The sequence below is a fragment of the Heterocephalus glaber genome, unplaced genomic scaffold, assembly GCF_053883595.1.
Source record: "Heterocephalus glaber isolate CG9 unplaced genomic scaffold, H.glaber_assembly_v1.0 deba00000470, whole genome shotgun sequence".
In the NCBI taxonomy this organism is placed as follows: domain Eukaryota; kingdom Metazoa; phylum Chordata; class Mammalia; order Rodentia; family Bathyergidae; genus Heterocephalus; species Heterocephalus glaber.
In genome coordinates, this window is record NW_028258145.1 from 15583038 (window position 1) to 15594989 (window position 11952).

An 11952-nucleotide genomic window follows, 5' to 3' on the forward strand; every position below is an offset into this window, starting at 1 on the left:
TTTTCTTTCTTTATTCTTCAAATTTTACTTCATTTTCCCACCCCCTCCACCTTTACTAGCATTATAATTAAGCTTTGTTCATCTTTAGGTATTTAGTTAACTCTATGCTGTAATTGTTGAATTCATTTATATTGTTAATAGTGGTACAGTTGGTGCATTTAGTACATATTTACTGTAAATCAATATTTGCTTGGCTGGGGATTTAGCTCAGTGGTTCTGTGCCTGCCTCATATGTGCAAGGTCCTGAGTTCAATCCTTGGTACTGGAAAAAACAAACATATTTCCTTTATCTTTAACTCTATATTATAATTACAGATCTCTTCTATTTTTAAGCCTGGTACAATGATAGCTTTTATTGGTTCTTACGTATATCAGTATCCAATTTGCTTTTGACTTTATTATTGTTGCTGATTTTGTTATTGCCGAGATGGCATATTTGTTACTATTAGTTGGCATTTGTTGTATGCCAATATCTGGGTTTGTCTTTTTGTCATCAACAAGGCTGTGATTTAGTTCCAGAGAACTAGGTGTGATACAAATTACAGTGCACCTTCCTCTCCCCAAATTAACAGAGCTGATTTGCTCTTGGGTCAGAGGTAAAGGCCCATATTTAGCCAGGCTGGGCATGCATCACTAGAAAGCTGACACTAAAAGATCTCCATACTAATAACTAAGTTTTCCCAATATACCCGACCCACAACCTTCAGTGCACACACATGCACACAGACACATACACACACACACACACACACACAAACACACCAATAGAAAGATGAAAAAATAAGGTAACAAAAATGTCTCCAGAAACTCTCAACTCCCTGAAAGCTGAGCCATGGGACATTGATAGGGAGGACATCAAAAGCCAAGCAGCTAAATTATATGAAATGATAAAATAAGAGACAAAAAAAAAACACTTTTTGGGTGAGCTCAAAGAGGATATAACAAAACAGACAATGGACTTAATACAATGATCAGTGAGCTTACAGAAAATGCCCCAAAAAAGGTAGTGAGCTAATAAGCAACATGAGGATAGTGTCAGAATGCAAAATAGGGCTGATGCAGGTGACTGTATATTCAGAGATACCTTAAAAACAACAAGAGAATGTAAAAAATGGATTGAACAGCTGCTAGATGATGCAAAGAATAATCAGTGATTATCTGGAGTTAATGACAAATCAGAAGACAACATGAATGGCATAAAAAATTCTGTTTGCAGAAATCATAGCAAAAACTTTTCCAAGTACAGAAAAAGAATTTAACATACAGATAGGTGGGGCATATAGAACTCCACATAGTCATGATCAGAAAAGAACTTTTTCCATGACATATTAGAGTCAAAAGCCCCAAAGTCCACCCACAAGAATAGAACCTTAAAAGCTGTTAAAGTAACAAATCATTTATAAAGATTAACCCATTAGAATTACTCCAGATTTCTCAACACAAACCATAAAGGACAGTAGAACTTGGAGTAATCTATTTCAAGCCCTAAAAGAAATAACTTCCAACCTAAACTAATATATCCTGCCAAACTATTTTTCAAAATTGATGGAGCACCTTTAAAAATTCATGACCACCAAACCAGCATTGCAAAAGCTCCTGAAGGATATCCTAGAAAGAGACAACAAAGCCAACAGTGCCAAAAAAGTCTAATGGAATTAATATACCAGGTAGGGTGAGCAGCTATGCAGAATGGGGAGCAAGGGTGAAATAATGCCATGACAAGAATAAGTGAATAACTTTCTGTAATAACTCTCACTGTGAATGGTCTTAATTAGTCAATCAAAAGACAGAAACTGATTAGATCAAAAAACAATACTCCATGGGGAAGTGGGAGGAGTAGGAGAAAGAAAAGAAGGGAAAGGAAAAAATATGAGAAAAGGAAAAAATGGAAACAAAATCTCTGTAAATAGGGACGGGTGGAGGGGTTGAAGGGAGGGTAGAGGAATGGGAAAAAAATAAGAACCAAGATATATCATGTAAAGGTGTAAGTTGATGAATCTAACTGTATTGTATACCTAAAATCTACCAATAAACTTAATGAAAAAAATAATAATCCATAGTATTCTATATATAAGAAACACAATTTAATCCAAAATGAAATTCATAGATCAAAGGTCAAATAATGGAAAACTATATTTCATGAAATGAAACCCAAAAAATAAGTAAGAGTAGCTATCCTATTTTCAAACAAAGTGGACTTCAAACCAAAACTGATTGGAAGAGACAAAGAAGGTCACTACATATTGATAAAGGGACTAAATCAACAGGAAGAGATAACAATTGTAAATATATATGCACTAAATACTGATACTCCCAACTTTATAAAACAAACACTACTGATGTGAAATAGGAAGAAAAGGGGCAAAGGGGAAGGGGAAGTGGGAGGGGTAGGGGAAAGTAAAGAAGGGAATGGAATTAATATGAGAAAATGGAAACAAAATCTTTGTAATTAGGGAGGGATGGAGGGGTTGAAGGGAGGGCTGGGCAAGGGTGAAAAATAAGAACCAAGAGAGATTATGTAAAGGTGCAAATTTCCAATGATGAATGTCATTAGGGGTAGGGGTAGTGGGAGGGGCAGGGGAAAGGAAAGAAGGGAAAGGAAAAATGATGAGAAATGGGAAAAATGGAAACAAAGTCTTTGTAAATAGGGAAGGGTGGAGGGGGAGAAGGGAGGGCTAGGAATGGGAAAAAAATAAGAACCAAGATGCATCACATAAAGGTACAAGTTCCCAATGAGAAATGTAAATGTGTTGTATACCTAAAATGTACCAATAAAAGAATTTAAGTAATTAAAAAAAACAAACTACTGAACATAAAAGATCAAATTAACATCAACATAATTATAGTGGGGGACCAAGGTACGCCACTACTACAAATAGACAAATCAACTAGACAAAAAAGTCAACAAAAAAATAAGAGATGAATCACTCTTTGAACAAATGAAATTAATAGATATCTACAGAGGGTTCTACCGAACAACAACAGAATATATATTCTCTTCAACAGCACATGGAACTTTCTCCAAAAGAGACGACATACTAGCCCATACAGCATGCTTAAATAAATACAAAAAGAATCAATATTATTCCATGCATATTATCAAATCATAATGCAATGAAACTAGAAGTCAGTGACAAAAGAAACCAGAGGAATTATGCAAACACATGGAAATTAAACAATACACTCTTGAATAATCAATGGATCATAGAAGAAATCAAGAAAGAAATTAGACAGTTCCTAGAATCAAACAATAATGCCAATACAACATACTAGAATCTACCAGACACAATGAAAGCAGTCCTAAAAGGGAAGTTTATAGCTGTGAATGCCCACATTTAAATAAATTTAAAAAAACAGAGAAAGCTGAAGTAAATAACTTAATAATGCACTTCAGGTTCTAGAAAAACAAGAACAATCCAAATTCAAAGCTAGTACCGTGCAAGGAAGGATATTATTAAGGTCAGAGCAGACATTAATGAAATTGAGACTTAAGAAATAATACCAAAAAACAATGAATCAACGAGCTGGTTTTTCAAAAGAATAAACAAAATAGGCAAATCCTTAGCTAGTCTTACCAAAAAAGGAAAAACCCATAGCAATGCAACTGGTATTTTAAAAAACAGATCACAACAGACACTGCCAATATGATGATTTTGTAGGCTTACACACAGCATCTCCAAGCCAGCCTACCTCACCCACCACACTCCCATCCAATATTCTATCCAAGGAGCTATCCAAGACATATATGCTAGCTCACATCAACCTGGGACAAAATTAGGATGGTAAAAACAGCCACACATAATATGTCACAGGAAAGTGGAGGAGAGAAGGAGCTCAAAAGCAGCGCTAGAAGGGCTTGCCTGGTCACTAATAAGTCAGAAACCACAGCACCCAATATGTAAATCTTCAAGCATAGTCAACCCTGACCCAGTGGCTGTTGTCTCTTTCTTTCAAGGAAGCAGAAAAATATCTGCAGCTTTAATGCAGAGCACCTGCCTCTTCCAGAGTGTGACCAGAATCTCAGGTCATGTTTATGGCACATGCATTTGCACAGGCTGTAAAAGGACTTTGCTTCTACTAGCATGCTTTTCTTTGGGGATGAGTGGAAACAGTTATGAAGAAGCAAAGAGCCACGTCTTTATCAAGTGACCTCTTTTGGCTTCTTCCTTCTTGAACAATAGGGCCAGCCTCACTCCTTGGGGACCCAGGACAGATAGCCTTTCATGACACTCTATCTGGAAGACACTGATCTGGTTCTCAGCATCACTGAATGTGGACTACAGTTTTCTCCTCTCCTCATGTGGTATCAGATGAGATACAACAGAAACAACAGTGTCACAATCCAAGAAGTCCACCTGAAACAAAGAGTCACCTACCTTGGACTCTACTGTGATCGGTAGGCTGGAAATAGAATATTAAACTACAGACTTCAAGATGGATATCAGATACAAATGTTTCCAAGCCAGGTAGGGAAGACACCATCCCTCAAACCATGCCATTATGTCTCTGACATGAATGAATGATTCCTTGCATGTTACTGATGTGAGAGCAACCCCCCCCAAAAAAAACCAGGTTGGTTAATTGGCAAATAAAAACTAAAAATAGTGTTTCTGGAAATGTTAGACCCAAGGAACATTGCTAAGATAGCTTAACAAAAGCATTCAGTATGATTTATAAATGTGCACTTAGGTTCTCTCTTCCCTCCACAAGCAGTGTACAGTTTATTCTGAGAACCTGATTTCTGGGGAGTCAAATGGGAAGCAGCTTCAGTGATGAGTTTGTTGGGAAGCTTCCCCTAATTGATTTCTATCATTCGTATGATTTGAATCTAAGAACTCCCCAGACTGTCTTATTGACACTTTAAACCAATAACAACACAATAAACCAATCTTATCAATGTCCATCAGGGACACTTTATAGAATCATAGACCCTGGCAGAGCTTCAAATGCTTCTGAGACATCCTTTGCCTTCCAGTAACCCTGTACATACTAAGGATTTCAACCACTTTTCAGCAATCTATTTTATGTTACAACAAACACCACCACCCCCATTCCTATCAGTCATTACTGTGTGTATCCTAAGACTCCTTAACAATAGTCATCTGCTCACACTGTTTATCTCAGATCTCCAAATTACTCACTTAATAAACATATCCCTCATACAGCCAGCTCACCTTTCCCATTCCAATGTTCTAGCCCCAGGTATAAAAGATTATCTCCTACACAGAACCAGAGATCATTTTACCCTTGTTGCTCCCTGCTTAAAGATTTTACAAAAAGGTTTAATTGACATAAAGAAAAATCTCATGAATGTGTATATATCATTTTAAAATTACATTTATACATTGCAGGTGACTATTGTGAATGTTATCAATGCCAAAATTTACCATTTTTCAATGGTACACAATTTTTTTCTGAAGACCCTAAAATTAGTCTAATCTGACCTTTTAAAATCAAATAGTTTACACTATACAAACAATAGAAAGAGGAAGTGTTGATACTTCTCCTCTGCAATCCCAGGAAATAATTGCTAAGCACAGTTAGTGTAGGCTTTAAGAAAGAATCTGTATTTATACACCCACATAATCTGTCTCAATGGATCATCACACTTGATATACAGCATTTTAACTCTTTCCTGTGACTATGCAGAAGCCTACTTCTCTTATTGGCTGCTTTGGGCATCATTGTAAAGCTTTATCAAAATCAGCAAACCCAAACTCATGTTGATAAAGATTTTAGTTATTTTCCCTTTTTTCACTTCTTAAATAGCTCTTTAATGCACACTCTTATATGTACATCTGGGCACTTATTCAACTCATCTCCAACCCTAGGATGGTCTAAGGAGTGTTTCCTCCACCTAGAATTCTCTGCCATGCTTGTTGCTTCCATTACATGACTTTACTCCTGGGGCAGGGATTTAGCTCAGTGGTTCTGTCACCTGCCTCACAAGCGAGAGGTCCCAAGATCGATCCCTGATACCAAAAAAATAAAAAAAGAATGGTGGGACTTTACTCCCAGTATCAGTTCCCAGCTCTGCCATTTACTGTTATAAGCCAGTTACTTTAACTTTCTGCACCCAAGTTTTCTCACTACAAAATAGAGGATAATCTTAATTTCTAATTCATAGGGACTTGGGGATAATTAAATAAGGTGATCCATGTACAATGTCTGGCACTTTGTAAGTGCTCAGTAAATGTCAACCTTTATGATTGATATTGCTTATATCTCTGCAGAGAAAATCACCTTCTGTCCTCTTTAGGATCCATGTTGCCTGTGTTCTTCATCAGCTGTTTTGCACACTTAATTTCCACTTATTAAATTCTCCCTTCTCTCTACCTCATCCTCTCTACCTCCTCTTTTTCACCATCTTCTGGTGGGACCTATCTCTGATTCTGCTACTCAAACCAACTAGCAAAGCTCCCAATGACAGAGTCGAACATACCCACCTCTAATCTTTGCAATTACATTTACAGTTTCTCTTGCAAAATTTACTAATGTAATGGTCACTATCAATCTTTAGCCTATTATAATTTATCACCTCTGGTCTATTTTGATTTTTAATTATTCATTTTTTCATTTATTCTGAAAATATCTGTTGCACATTTTCCAAGTGAAGATACTGGACTGGGCCTCCCAAATAAAAGGCAAATGAAACTGCAAACAGCTTACAGTCCAGTAGGGAAGACAGACTCTGACAGCAGGTCAGAGCCATTAAGTGCTCTAGACCTACTGACCTTGTCTCTGTAGTCTGCAAAATCAAGTCACCTACTTAGGGATAATATAAGAGAAAGTCTCTGTTGAACTGCATCTTGAAAGACAATTAGCTGATTACAATTTAGCCCAGGTGAGCAAAAATGTTTCCAAGCCAAGGAAATGTTTTGTTAAAGCTAGAGGCCAGGGTAGAACTGTAAGGAGTTTACCTTGGTGGGAACAATGTGTGGAAAGGGATGGAAATTGAAGGTTAAGAAGGAAACAAGATGTAATCAATGAAGCTGGACTCACAGCAAAACAAGATCTTCAGTATTTTTGATGAAGTTACTATAGGAAGGCCATGGCACGCCATCATTCCATGGTAGCTCCAAAGACACTGCACCCACAGTTCAGCTCAGTAAGACCTAAGCTCTACCTGTCCTGTGACAATAGACCAATCCTTCAAGTAAAGTCTACTTTTATCTGCTGTTGTTCTTCATTCTTGCTCCACATGTAATCCATAACTCAATTCCAAAATACACTGCAAAGATAGGAGCAATGATTTGATATATACTTTATCTGCCTTTTTTGAAACAATTCATAGCAAAGGAAAAGTTCAAATAGGAAAACATTCTTTACTTATTATTATCTGAGTGAAGCTAATGAACTTCATAATTATAACCAAATAAATTTTATCATTTGTGAAAGTCCGCTACCCTCACCCTAGGAGAAAGAATAAAGAAAAGGTTATTTTTTTAATTTGCCTGGTTGTCTTTATAATTTAAATTCAACCTGTGTTTTAAGTGAATTAATAATAAGTAGTATAGTTGTGGTAGGTTGCTGAAGAAAGAAACCATCATCCATAAAAATATATTATTTTATAGTATTTTAGATCTCACCTAAGAAAACAAACATTCACTGTCAGAGAAGCCTGTAGCCTTCCACACCTGCTTGAAAAAGGGGTTAAGTTTTAGCAGCTGAGCCAAGGGTCTGTTCCTCTTCAGTTAGAGGAGATTTTGTTCAGTGAGACAGTAGCGAGCCATCACTGTGGTGGACGTTCGGCAGAGGGACCAAGCTGGAAATCAAACGTAAGTAGAATCCAAATTCTTTTTCCTTCATTCTCTGTGTTGCATGGTCTCTGTGTCTATGAAGTGATTTCTTAACTGACTCTGAACCCAGGTTCTGACACTCTCAAGGGCACAGAAAAAAATGAAGTCTGTAAGCAAACTTTGAGAACTGAATGTACATTTTCTATAAAGAGCAAGATTCAGTCGTTTAGTGCAAATAATTTTTTAAGGTGATAGTTTCAAAAATTTACTGGGAGCATAATAGCCGGCTGCAGGCACAGCCTTGCTCAATGGTAGGAAGGGAAACTCAGTTTTTGTGTTAGGAGGGAAGTAAGGGGAACTACTGTGTGTATACTTTCGGCCTAGGGACCAAGGTGGAAATCAAACGTAAGTATCTTTTTCAACTGATTCTTTGCTGTTTCTGTCTGATTGATTTGCTTTTCGTTGCCTTTTTCTGTTTCTTAGTTCGATGTCAGGGTTGTTACAAATTTCATTCCCAGATTAGGTACTGAGGAGGGACAATTAGTCCGCAGGAGGCTGGCTGGGGCTAATTCTTGTGATTTCTAAAGCAAAATAGCTTAGTTGGAGAAAGGGGCTTGCTGCCTTCTAGGGGGGTTTTTGTAAAGGGAGAGCTTAAAAGTAATCACTGTGATTCACTTTCGGCTCAGGGACCAGATTGGAAATCAAACGTAAGTACATTTTTTGCTCAATTATTCATGAAGTTTTAATCCTGTTGTAACATCTGTGTGAGTTAGTGACTATTTTGGTTAAATGAACCATTCCTGGTGATCCAACAATAAGTAGAGGAATACCAGAAAGTAGCCAACTTAAAATCTGAACAAATAGATTGTTAGGTTTGTGAGGAGAATAAGATGAGTAGGGAGAATGGGAAAGAAATGGCTCTGTTTTTCTCTGAATTGGCTGGCTTGGTCTGACCAGCCTCGAAGGAAGGTTTTTGTTGAGAGGTGAATGTTAGAGTCATCACTGTGACTCACATTCGGTGGCGGGACCAGGCTGGAAATCAAACGTAAGTGCATTTTTCTAATCCTTTTTCTTATAGAGTTGTAAAATTTGGGGGTTTTTATGTTTGGGGTACAAGTTGAAGTCAATTCTGGAGAGAATGGATTTCTTCCAAAAATCAGATGAGGAAAGGGCTGAAAAATCTGTTCTATCAAGGAAGAGCAGAGTCAGTCAGTTGAAGGGGCAGCTAAATTGCCAGATTTTCTCTGTTTATCAATCTAGTGAGATTAGCAACAAAAAAAGATTTGTTGAGGGCAAAGTCAGTAAGTTAATATTGTGGCTCATCTTCAGCAGTGGAAGAAGGCTGACAATTAAGCGTAAGTAATTTTTCTGTATTGCATTCTGAAATTTAGGTCTAAATTGCCAGTCATATTAACTTTTAGAAGCTTAAGTAGGAGTTTTATGGAGATGAGTAAATGAAAGCACTTCAGGTTTGTTATCAGTGCCAAAAGCCAAACACAGCTCCAAAAATGAATTTGGAGACAAAAAGATTAAATTGGGCTAAACTGAATGACTAAAAGGAAAATATCTATATAGTAAAGATGAAAGGGGGCTCTTGGAGCCACAAAGAACAAAAGCAAATTCATTTTTACTGAGCTTTATCAAATAATGTGTTTTGTTTATTATAAATGATATAGAAAAGTTAAGAGATGTATTTCTTAGTCTATTTTCTCTTTTGATATTAAAAGACAATTTTAAAAAGTAATGGCATGCTATAAAAAAATCAGTAAAAAGTTAGAAAAGTATAGCTGTTTACAGTATGAAAGAAGGCTTATTAAGAATCATCAGCAGTGTCATTTTTAGAGTCTAAAATGAGTGATAAATGGTCAAAATGAGAGATTCTATAAGAATAAGATCTTGACAGATAACTCCTTTTTAAAAATCTAATTTCTGCATTAAGGTAAAGTTGAAATGATCTCTTATAATGGTAGAAAAGCTTAGTTTCAAAGAAACTTGTTTTAAATAAAAGAAAGTAAATAATTACATTTTTAGAATGCCTGTGGGTTTGTAGGAAAAAAATGTTAAAGAATCTGTTCTTTTATTTCCCCTAGTTATTACTTATCTGTATTTTTATACCGCCAAGGAGGCTGTAGCACCACTAGTGTGGTCCATAGACCTCATGGCGGTCTCTGTCAAGACTCAGTGGCCCCACTGGCTGTGCCACCGTGGCCCTGTGACAGTTTGCCTGGCCACTAAAGGCCATAGCAAACCCGCCTTAGCCCGCGTAACTGTGCATCAGCCAACTTTCCTAATGCACAGTGGTATGAACAGTGACACTAACAGAAAGGAGATAGACATGTGGCGGCCACTATACTAACGGGAAAAAATAGGAGGAAACTTATTTATTAAAGGTTTCAGAAATAAAATTCATATTTGTTATTATACTCCTTAATGAAATTTTTCAATAAGAGACTATAAATAACAGAAAATTATTTTTAGTGACATAACATCATTTCATCTAATTCACCTAAATAATAAAAGCTTGATATAAAAGAAAGAAATGTATTGTCTATAACTCTTTAAGATAAAATTCACACTAGCAAAAATTAAATTTAATGCCAGCAATGTAGCCACTCAGGTCTTGCTCAGTTCACTTGCTGAGTTCACATCAAATAGTATTATGACATAGTAACTGACAAAAAATGGCAGCATGTTTTTAATTTTCCAAAATTTAACTGTTTGGATAAGATTATATTTCATTCTACAGAATATTTAATCATATGTAAATGTGATTAATAAAAACAATATCAGGGCCAGAGATTTAGCTCAGTGGTTCCGCCACCTGACTCGCAGGCACAAGGTCCCAAGTTCGATCCCCGGTACCAAAAAAAAAAAATTAACATATTTTCCAATAGTCTAATTCTGTGAGAAAAAAATAGTAATTTTGCTATTTAATCTCATAATATCTAAAATAGTTTAATAATTTGTTTCTGTTGTAGTTGTTGCTTGCACCCTCTTGGTTTCAAAACCGATACTTAAGAAGGACTATTTTAGAAGCCTTTTAGAATTCTTTTGAAACCATTTTTAGAACTTTTTAAATTATTTTAAAACTATTTCAGGGTCTTTTAAAAATTCTTTTAAAGAGTCTTAAACTCTATTAAAATGTAATGAGATATCTTGAAATAATTTCCATATTAAATACATAATGGTTAAGTATTGTAGAGCCAGATGGAAAATTTCAAGTTATCAAGAATTCAACCACATAGGAGGAACTTGATAGAATGTTTTCCTCTGCTTTTTTTCCAGAGATCTCATAATTTCGGTGCAAAGCTTACTTTATGCAATTATTTAGGAAAAATTAGTGACAAAGGTTTAAAGAAAAGAAAAAGATCAAAGATAAAAATTCAGTATCTTAGGTTAAACTTCTAAGTTAACCTTGAGGTTGGCTTTATTTTTTAAAACCTGCTCAGGTATCTGTTGACTTTTTCCAACAAAGAATTCTTGATTTTGTATTTTACTTATTGTTTTCCCACCCATGGGCTTGCTTCTCCACAGAGGCGGCTTTCTAGGAGGCCATCTGACAGCTGCTCAAGGTCAAAAGCGAAGTTAGCCAGTTCCTCCCAGACAGGTGGCCAACATTACAGTTGACCCTCCTGGTCTGGCTAAAAATTGCCCCCTGTGGTTACTCAGGCTGGGGCAGGGGCTCACTTTCAAGCCCTTATGAGCAGCAGGAGAGTTGCTGGCCTGATCCCAGAGAGTAAGGGACTGACACCCACCCAGGCACAGATGCAGAGATTGGGGCCATCCCTGACACCACAGCACCGTCATGGGGGAGAAACAGGAGGGAGAGCCCACCTTCTGCTGCCTTATCTTCTCCTGTATAGAGGAATCCAGACCTGTATTGACTTCTAAACCCAAGGGAGCCTGTTTTCTTTGCCTGAAGCACTAAGTCATTGCAGGTGGCAGGGAACACAATTGAACCAAAGAAAAGTGAGGTCAGAAAAAGAGGCCAAAGAGGCCTCAGAACAGCTACAAAATGTTCAAGCACAATTTAGAACTTTCTTAAGGGGAGAGGGAACTGGGAAAGAACCCCATGTGCGTCCCAGCCTTGCTGTACTACTGTGCATGATAAGTGTGCTGTTCTGTGTGTCTGTCTCTAACCTCACTATCCACGATGTACCCAAGAGGAACCTGCTCGGTGACTTAAACCCAACCTCTGTGCTTCCTTCCTCAG

At 36.9% G+C, this 11952-nt stretch overlaps 1 gene segment (V, D, J or C); it reads left to right on the forward strand.

Moving 5' to 3' along the window:
• The window catches only part of LOC101714356 (immunoglobulin kappa variable 4-1-like), a 411261-nt gene that overhangs the window by 398781 nt on the left and 528 nt on the right, over positions 1 to 11952 (forward strand). Inside the window, 1 exon segment of the V gene segment in view lies at positions 8747 to 8784. Coding sequence covers positions 8747 to 8784 — 38 coding nt within the window.